The sequence below is a fragment of the Lindgomyces ingoldianus genome (genome assembly GCF_010093535.1).
Source record: "Lindgomyces ingoldianus strain ATCC 200398 unplaced genomic scaffold BDR25scaffold_3, whole genome shotgun sequence".
In the NCBI taxonomy this organism is placed as follows: Eukaryota; Fungi; Ascomycota; class Dothideomycetes; order Pleosporales; family Lindgomycetaceae; genus Lindgomyces; species Lindgomyces ingoldianus.
The window spans coordinates 1,664,265-1,679,541 of NW_022985164.1; the positions used below are offsets into that span (position 1 = coordinate 1,664,265).

The 15,277-nt window shown below is 45.8% G+C and overlaps 6 protein-coding genes across 6 annotated transcripts; 1 reads left to right on the top strand and 5 right to left on the bottom strand.

The window, feature by feature from the left end:
- Positions 1-52: 52 nt before the first annotated feature.
- BDR25DRAFT_67703 (uncharacterized protein) lies at positions 53-1,103 on the bottom strand. Its single transcript, XM_033698912.1, has one exon. The coding sequence runs from the start codon at positions 1,017-1,019 to the stop codon at positions 135-137; it is 885 nt and encodes a 294-aa protein (XP_033553446.1). The 5' UTR covers positions 1,020-1,103; the 3' UTR covers positions 53-134.
- Positions 1,104-2,044: 941 nt separating this feature from the next.
- On the bottom strand, positions 2,045-2,572 carry BDR25DRAFT_210112 (uncharacterized protein; the record flags this gene model as incomplete). The annotated part of the gene is made up of 1 exon (XM_033684631.1): positions 2,045-2,572. One exon carries the CDS (start codon positions 2,570-2,572, stop codon positions 2,045-2,047), a length of 528 nt encoding a protein of 175 aa, XP_033553447.1.
- Positions 2,573-2,602: 30 nt separating this feature from the next.
- On the bottom strand, positions 2,603-3,474 carry BDR25DRAFT_391073 (uncharacterized protein; the record flags this gene model as incomplete). The annotated part of the gene is made up of 4 exons (XM_033698129.1): positions 3,111-3,474; positions 2,985-3,051; positions 2,852-2,939; positions 2,603-2,816 (listed from the first exon to the last, which is right to left on the bottom strand). The coding sequence occupies exons 2-4, from the start codon at positions 3,022-3,024 to the stop codon at positions 2,603-2,605; spliced, it is 342 nt and encodes a 113-aa protein (XP_033553448.1). The 5' UTR covers positions 3,025-3,051; positions 3,111-3,474.
- BDR25DRAFT_391074 (uncharacterized protein) lies at positions 3,052-8,291 on the top strand (the record flags this gene model as incomplete). The annotated part of the gene is made up of 24 exons (XM_033698130.1): positions 3,052-3,173; positions 3,203-3,277; positions 3,303-3,482; positions 3,547-3,660; positions 3,716-3,806; positions 3,836-4,074; positions 4,133-4,326; positions 4,397-4,568; positions 4,613-4,797; positions 4,871-4,897; positions 4,936-4,994; positions 5,033-5,651; positions 5,723-6,132; positions 6,186-6,442; positions 6,497-6,561; positions 6,599-6,662; positions 6,713-6,848; positions 6,911-7,236; positions 7,277-7,355; positions 7,383-7,549; positions 7,578-7,688; positions 7,733-7,970; positions 7,997-8,035; positions 8,088-8,291. 24 exons carry the CDS (start codon positions 3,052-3,054, stop codon positions 8,289-8,291), a joined length of 4,173 nt encoding a protein of 1,390 aa, XP_033553449.1.
- BDR25DRAFT_67784 (Rhamnogalacturonase B) lies at positions 8,249-10,408 on the bottom strand. Its single transcript, XM_033698913.1, has 2 exons — positions 9,845-10,408; positions 8,249-9,798 (listed from the first exon to the last, which is right to left on the bottom strand). Exons 1-2 carry the CDS (start codon positions 10,137-10,139, stop codon positions 8,447-8,449), a joined length of 1,647 nt encoding a protein of 548 aa, XP_033553450.1. The 5' UTR covers positions 10,140-10,408; the 3' UTR covers positions 8,249-8,446.
- Positions 10,409-10,678: 270 nt separating this feature from the next.
- On the bottom strand, positions 10,679-11,699 carry BDR25DRAFT_210216 (uncharacterized protein; the record flags this gene model as incomplete). The annotated part of the gene is made up of 2 exons (XM_033684638.1): positions 10,679-11,241; positions 11,297-11,699. 2 exons carry the CDS (start codon positions 11,697-11,699, stop codon positions 10,679-10,681), a joined length of 966 nt encoding a protein of 321 aa, XP_033553451.1.
- Between the last annotated feature and the right edge of the window lie 3,578 nt (positions 11,700-15,277).

Sequence of the window (15,277 nt, forward strand, 5' to 3'; positions counted from 1 at the left end):
CCAGATCTTATTTTGTTGACGAGCGATGCAGCCCGACCAGGACACTGCACCCGAGACCTGAAACAGAATGCGACGATCGGAGATTCTTGTAATTGCTTTTCCTCCATTGGGCATCAGGTTTCTGCCAATCAAGCCTAGGATATAATATCCACGATCCTGACTCCAGAGGCTTGGTAAGAGAATTGTGCCTGGTCCTCTATGAGACTTTTCCAAAAGAGACTGGCGCTTGGGTGCATCAGGAAAGTTGCTGGTGGTTGCGTTACAAGCATATCTCTCCAATTCGCTTCGTCGTGGAGCAAAGCCTCGAGCCTGCGGGCATCTGCTGGAGGAGTCTTACGGATGCGTACGTGTGCTATCATTCTAACTGGTCCTTCGAGACTACGATGAACGCCAATAACTCGAATTTCAAGCAGAATAGACAGGTCCTCAAGGAAAGGATTCCATTTCAGCAGCTTCCACGTAGCTATTCTGCCGGATTGGTGGGACGGCTCAAGGAAAAGGCACCTCCGAATAGGTTTGGATAAGATAATGATTTCTTTAATTCTACGACAAACGCGCTGAGAGAGGAGGAGGTCTTTCGGTGGGAGATAAAGAAGAATTAATTCTAGAATTTCATAGGGAAGGGAGCATAGTATCGAATTTTTAGTGCTGGACTCCGTATGAAGAGATGTGGACGAAGCTTGGGGAGACTGCCTGACAGGTTGGATGGCGTGAGCATCGTGTGGAGTCGGCCGAGGACTTGCTTCCGAGGTAACGTTGTTGACCACTAAACACGCATGGCTATCGAGAGATTTCTTCTTTTTGAACGAAGTGACTCGCCGCAATATGCGAAAGATGAGGTCCATGTCGGGAGACAGATGATCAGACGAACCAGTGCGGAAAGTTTGAGAAGTGCGCATTGTCCATGCTACTAAACCTAAACAGGTGACGACTAAAAGTGGGCAACCCAAACTCAACATGCAAGATCTTTCCTCTTCGGAAACAGTTCGTAAGTAATATGGATATTGGTATACTTCCATACATTCCCAAGTGGCGATAGGTGCTTCATCGATGCTCGACGTGCACTAGTGAAGCAGTTTAAACTGAATCTATGTACTTGCCAAGTATTTCAGGATGAAGTCACTGCGAACATATTGCATGCCTTCGTAATGACTTATTAGTATTGAGGTGAATTCATGTCACTTAAAAGTGTTTCTGCAAGGTGCGTCTTCGGCCGAATGTCAATCAATGAGGATCTAGGGAGGTGAATACTTGTGTCACGCGACGTCATACTCTTTTGGGATGAAATGTACTGCGTATATCGTCGGTTGAAATGATAAAAGGGCGTAGTCTGCCTGGGGTCGATCATAATACCCCAACCGCGCGGATTTCGGACCACCTGAGCAGAGCGAAAGAGTAAACGAGGTCATATGAAGCTAAGGTAAGACATGTCACGTCAAGCGGCAAAGTGCATATACGAAATAAGAGCTGAATTTGAGGTCAATGTATGTTGTGCTTGTGGGGAAGCAGAGATTGCTCAGTCCCAACCATCTGCAAAGCGTTAACCACACTTGCCGAACATTACTAATCCCAGGTCTTTGCCTCAAGACGTCTGCTCATGAAGTTACACTACATCTCGAGAAAGAGACAAACAATTTAGAAAGAAACAGTGGCTGTTTTGGGCTGCAACCCATCGCTTCCTAGTCCGGATGTTGCACTTCTCACAACTGTGGAACGCACTAGGGGAGCGTGGTTGATAGACTGGGAAAGTTCACATTCGCGGCTTAAAGGTGAGGTAGTGGTCGGTCCGAAACTTGCAGATCGAAGGATGTCGTGTCTTGGTGGATTGTGCAGTTAGCTGTGCCACACAACGCTTGCTTGGTTGAGAGTAGTAGACAGAACAAGTCGTATACGCTCCGAAGCCGTATCAACTCCTAGAGGAGACCAGAAGCGGCGGATTTGATCGGTAGGTTTGATCGGCGGATAGGTCGTGGTTTGATAGTACGAATGCACAATGCGGCCGCAGTGGATGAGAGGAGAGGGCCATCCAATACAACAATTTTTATCACCAAGGTTTAGTGCGGTGTTGGTTACCCGGAGACTGATTACGAGCCTTGGCTTGGAGGGAAGGGTCCTTGACGTCCTGTGGCTCCTCGGATTGTTGGGATCTCTTCAAATCCACATGTGGAAATTCGGATAACGAGCTTTCCAACATCTTGAATTGTTTTCGATATGCCTCAGAAGGAACCCCGTCGGGATCAACGTGAAGCATGGTGGTATCGATTTGAATGGGGTTCGGAAACGGTGAATCCTCTTCAGTTTTCTGGAAGGAGCATGTGCTTTCCTTTATGTTGCTTGGACGCTCAAGACGATGGACACCTGAGTCCGCAAATTTCTCAGCCAGTATCTTGCGTAGGACACGCTCTACTTGTTCGTCGCTCGGGCCTTGCAAGGACTGTTGATTTTCGAGGAATGTTAAACGCTCGTGGAGAGCTCGGAACGATTGCTCTGTCCGGTGCATGAAAACTCGATACCACTCCGCGATCTGGTCGAATGATTCATTAATCTTGTGTAGAGCGAAGTTCCAAGACATGATGGAAAAAGTGAGGAAGCAATTGAGGGTTTAGAGAAGAGTGAATAATTGACAAATAGGGAAGAAGGAATAAGTCCAGGTCAAGTGCGCTAGAAAGCCAAGAGAATGATGTCCAGGACGGAGCCTCCTGGGCTGAGCGTTGATAAAGTATCCGAATCGGAGCGTGAAACTCAGGTGGGCGCCGTACAGGTGGTAGCTTGGACGTCCTTCGGCATGCACGTTAGTGGAACCCAGAGTCACAGACCTTGTTCATGGCGGTGGGAATCCGTGTCGCTGGACAGCGTCCAGAAGAAGTAACGGCTGAGAAGACCAATTAGCGTGGGGAAAGACTCGAAGCTCGGGGGGGGGGTTGGTTGGCAGGGGAGGGCTGAGAGAGGCCATCATCCTCTTCTGCAGCATTCGCTGGGGCGACTGGTGGCTGTCAAGCAATGATTGCGGGAGGCGTCGGGCATTGGATGACACAGTGGGTCGAGCAGGACATGCAGCAAGTCAGAAAGGGAGAAGGCGAGAAACGGGATGCAGGGCAGAAACATCATACCGAAGATGACCAGTGGAAGAGGTCAGAACGAAAAGGGACGGGTAAATCCAACAGGGCTACGACGTGCGGATCGACGGGGGCGACGAGGTAAGGACTTTGAATGCGACTGTCGGCGCACCTGCAGGTGTGGCTGACTTGTCTCGATTGGGCCTCAATGAGGTGCGGGAGTGAATTGACGATGCCGCGGCCCAGGAGACCAGGAGATGCCCTGCAGAAGGGATGGCCTGCCCAACACGTCCGACACGACAGCCCGGAGCCGTCAGCATTGCCAGCGATTTGGGGCCGGCGCGGCTTCCCCGGCGGCAGCGGATGCAGGTTTGAGAGCGAAACCGCAGAGGCCGTGGGCGAGCCAGGAGTGTCCAGGTGGAAATGGTGAAAGGGTTCAGAACCCGCGCTTAGACTCGCCGCAAGGAAATTTCACACCATGTCCGGGTAGCAGGCAGGGTAGCAGGCAGTCGATCTGTCAGATGTCGTCTGAATGCTTTCTTATGTCCGCGAAGACGCAGCTTGACATGCCGGCGAAGCCTGACGCGGATTTCCTTGCCGACCAGTCGCGACGCTGTAACATCTCGCCCAGAATTCAAGAACCAAGCATCTTCCCTAAGGGCGAAGCCTGAAGATCCCACGCACTCCCATCGGGATGCAATCCTATTGAGCTACCTGGTCACACAGCACGGCCACTTTTCGCTCATCGGTGTGAGAGATGCGAGGCACTGCTCAAAAAGAACGAGCTGATATTAATGAGCCAACGGCTCGCCAGCCATCAAACACCTGTTCCTTCGACCTGCTCGCTTTCATTCCCACCGCTCACCTCCAGTCCCAGTGACGGTGATGCACGCTACGCCCCGCTGACGGTGCACTGCGACAGCTTTCTGACGTGCATTTTTTGGCTTCGTGTCTGGGTGAAGCGCTCCGTCCTCGATGTTGTGCAGAACTGCGCCACGGGCTCGTCTGCAACTGGGCCGTTTGAAAAAATGAGAAATGCCATCACCTTGACTCTTGCCTAGATAGGCTTTCTACAGCGCCGTCAATGGCGACAAGAAGCATTGCGGGCGTTTGAGGACTGCGGTTGGTGCGATGACCGGATGGCTGAGCAGGAGGTTACACGGACACTTCTGCAACATTCATCGCCAGCGTCAGGCTAATCAACTGCAGGACTTGCAGAATCTGGAACTGGCTAATTGGAATTGTCTCTGTGTGTCAACTCCGTCGCCTGGTGAGGGGGGAAGAACCGAAGAGAGAGCCATCACTCCCGAACTCTCCACTGAAAACGATTCCATGAACAGCTGAAGCGGCGTTATGGGAAGCCTTAAAGTCGAACGACCCTAAAGTGGGTGACATCAAGATCGAGATGGCCTCGTCGTCAGGGCCCCGAATTTTTTCAAAGATTTCTGCCGCCAACGCATGCAATGCGGGGATCACAACCACTCACAGCGGGACACATGATGTTGAACACCCGTGGTTCCATTTCACTTTCCTAAATCCCCGAGGGACAATATTAGAGCGCTTCTTTCAAACGGGTCGAATTTGAAAGCCGCCTGGGCTCATTCGTATCCCCGCATTTCCTGCACCTGCCTCCAATGCCATATTTATGCAAACGGTCTTCAGCCAAGAGCGTCACATTTGTTCACGTCCACCGACATCGCCCTTCTTACCGTCGAACCGTTGATGAGTGTCTTTCCTTCTAGTCCCGATGCATGCCCCCCCATCACCCCACATATTGCTTCTGGGGCCGATCCCTGACTCTCATTCGACCCTAGATTCCTCGCCCAGTGACCGATTTTCAAGTTAGATAATACAGACCTCAACCCTTTGGATTCTGAAGGCCAGATCCTGATATTGAGCCCGACCTTGGTGCAAGACGAGGCAGTTCGTAGTGGACCGGTGCATTGAGTGCATCATGGATCGAATTTCAATCGCAGCAACAGCGGGGAAGCTCAATGCTTTCTCAGATATATAACTCTCTAAGATTGAGCTGCAATCATGTCCATCATCTTGCAGATCCACCAGTTCTTGTCAGTGAACTAAAACCTTTAGTATGTATTTCCAAAACCTGGCCCTCCTCTTGTCTACCGCCAATGCTTGGCCATGGAACGGCCAGAAGTCAGTTTCCCCCTCCTTTCTCCTCCAACAAAGTGTTGAAAGTGTCTTTTAGTGAGCCTCGAAAGGACCTTCCAGACTCGGCTGCTGTCATCGAAGCCTTGAAGGACCCAGATGCGTATGAGCAACTGAGTCGCCACCACCATCACCGAAATTATGACGACAATGGGCAAACTCTCATCAAGAGCGTCTTCGACGATGGCCGTCAACACTCCAGCTGTGGGGCACGAACCGGATGCCCAGCCTTTGAAGGCCAAACTCGCCGTATCAACGGCCGCAAGTATAACTTGTATTGCTATAATGCGCCATGGGGTTCTTACTTCTGGCTCCCCAAGTCTCGCAACCTCAACGAATGCGAGCGCCACTGTCACGAAAACAACTACGATTGCAACGGCTTGACCTTCTACCCTTCAACAGGTAGCTGCGCCATTATCCACTCCCGTAAGTGAAGGCCAGGACTAATTCCTTTTAATACTTCGAGACATGGTACTGATGCTATATTCCTACCCCAGGCGACGCTGCTCCGTACGTGTGGGACAACGGCTACCAGAAGATTGGGGCAATTCCAGTTGAGTCTGATGTTGCCTTTGGTCCTGGTGAGCTCTGCCCTCTCCCGGGTTCTGACAACCAAGTCTGGGACTTTACCGATAAGGAGTACCGTTTCAAGATGTCATGCCGGAACCAATTCAATGTGCCTGTCAATGCTCGTCGTCAATTAGGCCCCGTTCGCAACGTTGATGAGTGCGCCGAGCGCTGTGGTAAGGAGGATAACTGCTACGGATTCCACTTTTATCAGCCCACCTTTCCAGGTGGTCGGGTAGATGGTGCTCGTAACTGCGAGATCATCACCGAGAAGATTAAGGACGATGACTGGGTTCCGGTTCATCGACCCAACCAGTACCTGGCCGGCCTCGTGGTTCAAGTATGCAGCACCCCTTGCACTTAGCTGGACATGATTGTTGACTCATGGTTCAGCACTCTGATTGTGGCGATGAAGGCTGGAACCGGGATGAGAAGGGAAACAAGGACCGCAAGGACCGGGATGACCTGGACGATCGAGACGACGAAGTGCACACTGTCTGGGACAGTGATGATGAGGATGGCCGCGATGATCGCCGCTGCCGCCGCCAGGGCCAGAACGGTCGCTGCTTGGAGCGAGGAGGCCGAAGGCACCACCGTAATGGGCGCCACGAACGGGACGACCGCAACAACGACGATGATCACTCAGACTTGTAGCTCGGTATGACCCGCTGATGGCGCCTTGTTCCACGTGGGAATGAGTGAAGCGCGTTTCAAATGGAAGGAGGGTGGGAAGGGTCTGGAGCGGTTCTCTCGGCAGACATCGTCTATCGTATGACGCTGATGCTGAAATGAAACTATTCAAAAAGTTTACTTCAATACAAAATCAGGTCGCAACCTGCGCTTAACTCGGTGGTTTCTCATTCAAGGCCTGTGTGTAAGGTTTAATAAGCGTTGCCGCAACAGAAGTGGCCCTAACCGAGGGAGCTTCGATCCTTGACCTGTCCGCCTCGCATTTTGGGTATCAAACTCCACGACTCGAAGAACAGCTCGGCGATTAATCGGCCGATGTCTTTGTTCGTGTCAGGGCTCGGGCCCAGCACTCGGGCCCAGCACTCCGTCAAATGTTCAGACTCTTAAGCTCGGAACCTCCGACCCTCATGCACCTCCGATGATTTCAGGCTAGTTCCAATCTTGTCTTGTGGCTGAAGTCACTTTCCCAGTCCCCTTCACACGCTCAGTGGTTAACTGCCGTATACCGACTTTCTCGAGCCTCGTTTCAAATACCCATGTCTTCCACTTGCGGCAATCGCGCCAAGTCACCTGTTCACATCCCTAACCTACCTCTAACTCCTACCCTCCCGTCTCGTGTGCGGAACTGGAAGCTGTTTACTGTGCCACATAGCAATGGGGAGCGAATCGGCCATCACATTACGATCAACTCCTTTCTATCAATTCACGTGTTCACAGTACGACAACGTCAGACTATCCAATCCCCAATCCCAGAGTCCCTAGCATTTTCCTCTTCGGACGCGGGAATGGCACAGCTGCAGGCATCCGCCAGCCGAACACTGGGCTGAGAAACGTCTGAATCGCCGATTCCTAAGGACTGATCCACTAAAAGTGGTCTGATGTTCCGAATCCGGTTTCAAGTGTCTTCCCCAGATTTGGGAAGCGCTTGTCATGGGCTCGGGGAGCGTTGAAATGCCGAAGACGAAATTCTGGAGGACTTTTGGAGGCGAGATTCTGCTACCGATGGATGAAGCCCTGTGGCTTGACAGCGAGGTAAAAACCTGTTCTTTTGACATTCAATCGGCGATGTGATAGGATGAGATGAGATGAGATGAGATGGCTTGCGGCGAGTGCAGATTCTTGGAGCTCAACCCAGCTTAGCTTTCTTGCACCACCAACACATGAAGGGACGTCACAGTCTTTCAATAACGAAGTTGGCAGGCTCGGGTAGACTGAGGAACAGACTTGCACATGCACACGTGGGCTCCAAGGGTCAAGGGTCTGAGGACCTCGCTTCCACCCAGCGCGCCGCATCCCCCATCAAGCCATGACAGTCAGTCTCTTCCAAGGTTTCTCTCCGACAAATTCCCAGCAGCCTGGGACAGTAACCGCTTCAGGACGTTATCATGCACGCACTTTCATATCAGGATTTCCGCATCAGGATCATTCGGGATCGACGGAGTTTGGGCACGGAACCTTTACCGCGTTTCTGGCACTCACGGGCACGATGTTTCTCGAGTCATGACGGCTGTCAGGAGAGTATTGAGCGAATGGAGGTCATGGATCAGGGAATGGTGGAAGGTTAAATGAGCAGTTTCGGCGAATTCTTTTTCTAATTTCACAAAGGATGAGAAAGGATGCGTGGGCGGGGCAGTGGCATGGTGGAAAGAGGAAAACCGAGAGAGTGGTATCACCCCAAACCCATTCTTTCTGCCTGCTCCAGTGACCCGGCGCTTTCGGTCCGAAGGAGAGCTCAAATCGGATGTTGAGGTCGGAACCGAGAACTCGATCCTTCATTCCGGCTTTAGCAAGGACTTGAGAAAGTCGTGAGAGATCTGGGTTTATAATATGCTTAGAATCCTTGGGCAATGTATGCCAATATGTTCAGGCACTTTTCTCCGTACTCTTCACCTCAAAAGCTATAGCATACACAAATCTCCCTGCCCCTGGGTTGATAAACATATACTCAAAAAACACCTATCCTCCTACCTAAAAAGCTCAATAGCATCCAATATAATATTTGGCTGCAAATATGTATCCCCACTACTCCCACTTGCCACACTAATCGTGATTGTGTTACTCCCACTAACCAACGTCCCAGCGGGAATAGCCACATCGTACACCTCTCCAAACCCTCTATACGCGCCTCTTGTTACACCTCTACTATCAATCTTGGTTGGGGCAGCAGGCGCGGCCGCACTCCAGGAGTTCACTGTTGCTTGGGGTCGTGCGCCGGCGAAGGAGAGGGTGGTGCCGATGCGGAGGGTCGCTGCGCCAGAGGCTTGAGAAGACGAGAGCGTGAATTTTATTGTGAGGGGCGTGTTTACGGATTTGAAAAGGGCCATTGGGATAGAGTCTAAGGAGCTCGAGCCCACGGTGTAGGTTAGTGGACCCCAGGAGCTCATGCGGGAATCGGAGGGATGCATGCGAAGCTGCTTGTCTGCGTTTCTGAATCCCGTTGGCTGGCCATCCCAGTCCCCAATCTGGAAGAGCGCTGTCCTTGAGGAAGAGGAGGCAGCTATGTTGGCAGTGGTTGCTTTACCAGCAGATACGGTCACGGATGAGCTTGCAACCTTGAGTTCCCCTTGGTAGAGGACTTGGGTGTACGTGCCTGGTTTCATAGTAGGAGAGGTGAAGGCTCCGTTACTACCTGCATAAGTCCAGTACTGCGCGTTCGAATTATACCAGTGCAGAACTTTTTGAAAGTTAGATGCGATGCCTGTTGCTGTTCCTGTGACTGTCCCCCGACCAGATGTTGCGACATATTCGGTGATTCCCAAATCCGCAAAGAATGATGTATCCATGTCCTTGCCAGTTGGAACACCGGAGCGGGAGAAAGACAAAGCGTAGGGGCCGTGCAGGCCCATTCTGTAAGACTCGGTTTGAACGTGGCCAGAGTTCATGTAAAAGTACAGATTCGTTGCGTCGCCCGCATTGTTGGAGTTGATGTCCCTGAAGAATGGGCCTCCAGACGAGCCTTCATACGAGAGAGAATTGAGAAGCATGCAGGCGTGGATAGCATCACTATCCCGGTAAACGCAATGAACGTTATCATCAATGAATCGCTCGCTTGAATAGAATTTGCTGCGGGTCTGGCCGTTGACAACAAAGACATCGGAACCCTCAACAGTTGAACTAGACCCGCCAGTAGTCGATACGGAACCAAACGGGTATTCCAGAGGAAGCTTCGAGGTCTGAAGACGTGCAATGAAGCGTAATTCACCGACAGAGGGTTCTGCGCTGGTAGATGTAGCCATGAAGATGGTGCTGTCTCCTGAGCGGACCACGATGTAGTGGGTAAGGGTTGAAGTTGTGCATGTTATCTTGGCATATTGGTCTATAACAATTAGTAGATTCCAACACGATTTCATGGAGAAACTTGCTGTTGATGGTCTGTGCCGCTACTGTAGCCGTACCAAGTCCTGACGAGATATGAGAATATTGGCTCTGATATTGTAACTCCTCCCCGCGGAAAAGAATCGAAGTTATGTCGCAGCTTTTCGAGTTGACAGTGACTTTTAGGGTATTCTCAGAGCCTGCGTCGATAACATAGGTAGAACCGCTAGTAGTGATGCCGAATGCAGCCAAAGCTGAAGATGAGAAGGCGAATACCGCCAGCGACACGCTTTGGAGAAACATGGTAGGTTTCTCTTTGATCTTACACCTTAAGGGATGCATAGAGATGCACACCCTCGTCCTATATACTTCTACCCTGCACGAGTGGATTCGGTGTCAAATCCACCGAAACATCTCATCTCCGCGAACCCCAGGTGCTAGGCGTGGCATCGACAGAGCCCAAGATACTACAATAAACTGTAATTTTCCTGTCTCCAGAGTGCCTTGCAGAAGTAGGGGCGGAGAATAACCCGGTAAACCCGGTCAATTATCATTGAGCCCAGGTTTTTCATCTGTACCTCAATATCCTCCATGTGGGAATGCGAATGCGACTCTGCTCCTCCGTGAAAACATGGGAATATTTCCGCAATGGAATCCGGGGGGTGATGTTTGTGAAACGGTAGTGGCGGAAGAAAGCGTTTTGAGAAGGCTGAGTTGATTAAAACAATATGGGGGTCTTGGCGCCTTCGCCGTTGGCAATAATAGCTCCACTCTCTAATATCTACGTGGAAATCATGAACGGAGAATTATTTCAACTATTTTGTCAGTATAGTCGTAAACAGTGAAGTAGAATTGATGAGGCTCTGCAAATAATATAGAAGTCAATCCTCGCCTCCAGGACAATCGTTCCTGTACAGAGGGTTCACTTCAACTTCTCGACACCACAGTGCCCACGGTCGAGCAATGGTAGCTTGCATCGCCTCGCAGGCGTCGTGTGCTTCCTTTTCGCTCAAGTATTTCAGGCCGCCTTCGGCCTTCACTTTTGCTGACTTGATCTTTCCACCACCTTCCAAGTCTATCTTGCCTTCGACAATGTGTCCAAAATGTGCGTTTCGTATCGTCAATGCTGTCGTTTGCGTCTTGGCAGCCTCTTTGGTGTAGATGGCTTGGAAGACTGCTTCTTCGATGCCATAGGCCGCCGTCGTGAAGCCATGCCCTTGCATGAGAACCACGGCATGATCAGGCTCATGAGAGGGCCTTGGGGGTGCGCCAGCGATCTGGGAAGGGATCGCAGAGCGGACTTTGGAGTAGATGTACCCTGCCGAGGTGGCTGGTTTGAAGGTTGCTGAGAGAGAGGCACCAAGGGCAGTGTTGCGAACGAGGAGGTCGTGTTTTGACCCGCTGGGGTAGTGAGAAGCAATGTCCCAGACTGGAACGTTGTTCCCTGCACAAGGGAGATGCGTTAGTGAAGCCAAAACGGGAAGCAGGTTTCTTCTCACCTAAGAATCCAGCCATATGTATCATAGGCTTCAACGGCACCCCACTCACGCAATACGGCAGAACATGACTACAATGGCTGTGTACGACACTATTAATGGCTGGAAATCGCTTGTATATCTCTCCATGGATGCTTCTCTCAAGGTATCCGGGCTTTACATTTTTTTCCACAGGGCTCACGTCCTCGACGTTGTACTCGACCAAATCATCCGGAGAACTGACAAGGGCCGGAGAGATATTACATGGCATCCAGAAAGTCGCTAGGTTATCGGGACTACGCACAGAAATATGGCCATAGGCGTCGATGATGCCGTTGCTGTGCAGAATATGCGAGGCTGTTACGAGGCCCTTGAAGAGATCCTCAAGGCCGACCTTTTCGCGTTCCAGAAAGTAGCCGGCGGACATATCCAAAATAAACGTTGCAGATTGATTCAAGCATGATGGGCGAAAGTTGGAGACGGTTGGATTGATGGTCATTCGGTTCGCTGCTCGATGACGTGCGGCGGTGACTTCCGCGTCACGTGAGAGGATCAGGGAATGATCACTTTTCCTTATCTCACGAGTCAGCCGCCCCACAGATGATTTTGCACTAATACCATTTTAGATTAGACAAAACTTCTAAAACTTCTAAGCTAATTAAAACTTCTAGGGTCTTCTAGGCTAATTAAAAGCTAATTACTAATAACATATAAAATTATCTGCAGAGCGTCTAAGAAGAAATAAAGTAAGTTTATATATATCTTAGTTTACAAATCTATTAAATTATATAATAGCACTACACTAGCATTAGTATCTATTAAAATGTTTAATATAATTAAAAATAAAAGTATTTATTTTTATAATAAGCACATTTTAAGACATATCTAACACTGTTTAAAAAGTAAAGTACATTGTTAAACATGTTTTTAACATGTTATATGTCCTAGCTATTAACTGTCTATCTCTATCCTATTACTTCTATTAACACTACGTGTTATATCCCTTTATAACTGCAGAAGCTAAGGCACATATGCCTTCTTTATTACCTCCTGTAATTAAAACTTTAGTGTAAACAAGTGTAAGTGTGTAGTTATAGTTATTAGTACACCTACGCTTAACCTACTGCATTATATAACCTAGTTAATAAGAAGGGTGTTAGAGATCCTACACCTCTAAAAAACTTCTAGAAACTTTTAGAAACTTCTAGAAACTTTTAAAAACTTCTAAGAACTTCTAGAGACTTCTAAAGACTTTTAAAAACTTCTAAAGTATAGTAAAAAAAAAGGTTAAAAAAAAGGAAGATAGGCGTTTAAAATAGCAAAGAAGTAAGAAGAAGCAAAGACATTAAAATGCTTTAAATGTAATAAGTTAGGGCCCTATTTTTTTAAGCTTTTAGCTTTAGATTAATCTTATTTTATTTATAAAGTTAAAAGATCTTCCTAGCCTTATTTTAGTAGCTAGAGATGTCTGTAATGTTAAATTCTAAAAAGATGTTTTCTACGCGTGTCTTACATAGATCTTTTATAAAGGAAAGATAATAAGCACTAATAATAGTAGCTTATTACTATGTAATAAGCAAGTCTGTACTTTAAAGTAACTAATATTTAATTATAGGGATACTTTTTTAATTACCTAGACTAGTTTTAGTAAGAGCATAATCTTTTATGCCTATTTAGTGTTAACTGCTAAAATTACTATTTAGATTATTTTACTAAATAAGCTTAAAAATAAGCAGCTAGATAACATATAATAACTAAAAAGATCTAAGCTATGCATTATTAATGTGTAGAGTAGGGCTAGTTAGTAGGGACTGTTTACTTAAATTATTAATAAAGAATTTACTTATCTACTTATAAGGCTAAAGTAGGCTTTTAGTAGAGCTTTCTAGAACATTTTAAAGAATCTAGAGTTATAGTCTTAAATTAGATTAGTAGCTATTAATAAATGTTATTTTATATTAGACTAAAAGAAGTTTTAACTTATATTTATAATACTAAGTTAACTATAAGTTATACTTTAAAAGAATGTTGTCTAGTTTACCTGTTCTGCTACATTAGACAGTACTGCAGAGGATGCAGTCTTACGCTACGCTAGTTTCTGTCTACTAGGCTGCTGTATATACTAGACTAAGGTTATCTGCATATTAGTTAATTACTTTAATATTACTATTTTAGTAGTTCTTTTACTATAAGGCAAAGTTAACTTATAGAATAGTCTTTATTTTTTCCTAAAAAAAAGTGTTTTAAGTAGGTGTACTAATTTTAAAGAGATCTTTAAAATAGTTATATTTATTAATAGGCATATATTTATTTAGTTAGCTGTAGTATAGTTTTACTTAATGCTCCTTTATTTAACAGAAGGACTAGAACTCTATAATTAGTATATAACTAATATTAATAATAGTCTATAGTGTGTGTATAATGTAGTAAAGACATTTACTATAAACATATAAGAATATAACTAAAATAAGTGTTATTCTAAGTTTAAAAAGCTAACATTCTATATCTAAATTATAGTAGCTACTACTTTACTAAGTATAAGTATTAATATTTCTAATATTAACTATGTTATATGCTAGAAGTTTTTAATTATAAAGAGCCTTTTAGATCTTTAGTAGTGTGCTAGGCGCAGTAGACGCGCACCTAGTTAATTAAGTACTATGTATATATTCTTACTATATTAGTTATTTAACTTTAAAAGTTTGTATAAACTAGGTGTTTTACTACTTTACTTTAAACAGGATAAATAGCTTTTAAGAAGAAAAATAGTGTAAAATTAGTTACTAGTTAATAAAGTAAAAGTATATAGTTAATTAGCCTAAAGCTTTACACTAAGTAATACTAGTAATGTAAATAGTGTTTGCTTATAAAAGTCTAGCTAAGAAACTACTAAGTTAGACTAGCCTCCTACTAGATATTAAACAAAGTCTAATATATAGGCCTAGGCAAACATAGGCAATTGCTAGATTAATATAGCTAATAGTTTATGTTACTACAAAGGTATTCTGTCTTAACTAGAGGAGTATAATATCCTTTTAAAAGATAAATTTATTATTATACTAAGTTTCTACTATTTAAAGTGCAACATTGCACTTTTTCTGCTAGCTACGCTACTGCTAGAGCCCCTAAGTGTAGTTTTTACTTTAAAAATAGGCACACTTTCTGCCTTTATACTTATTACCCTTAATAAGTAGGCTAGAATCTAGGTAAAGAGACACTATAGTAACTCTACATATTAAGCACCTTTACCTTTATCTATGTATATAAGGACGTGCTTGTAATAGAAGCTGTTGTAATACTATAAAATTAAGTATACTATTAAGGTAAATTTTATAGTTAATAAAATATATAAGTATGTTTTATCTATATCTAGTTAAAAACATTTTAGGACTAATACTAAAGCACTTTATAATATACTTCTAAGTATAGTAGTATCTATAAACATATGTTTAGTTTATTATAAAGAAAAGCTATAACGCTAGTGTGTAAAGTAAGATAAATCTAGTTAAGTCTATACTTTATTATCTGTAAAGAATTTAAGTGTAGATTATGTTACTTAAATCTATTAATAGAATAACGCTCTTGCTAAGGAGGTAGCACTACAACATACACTATAGGCTGCATCTGCATCCTCTAGTGGCTGCGTTGTCCTCTAGCTAGTTGTATTAGACAATACCTGTATAACTGTAAGTGCCTTTACTTTAACTGTACTAGAGATACTACCTCTAAACAACATGTTACATAGTGTTATTTATGTAATTATATTAAGCCTTACTTAAAAAGTTACATATCTATAAAGTCTTATAGATAACTTTTTTTAGTGTGCAGTTTAGGTTCTCTAAGATGTTTAAAAGTAGGCTAATAGTAGGCTAGTAACGCTAACTACTAGCACTAGTTAATCTAGTTAGCTAGAGCCCCTAGAAGACAGGAGTTTGCTAGTAACAGTACGCAATAATGCAAGTTACAGTAGGCAGAATAAGCTATATATACATAAGGCAGCTATAA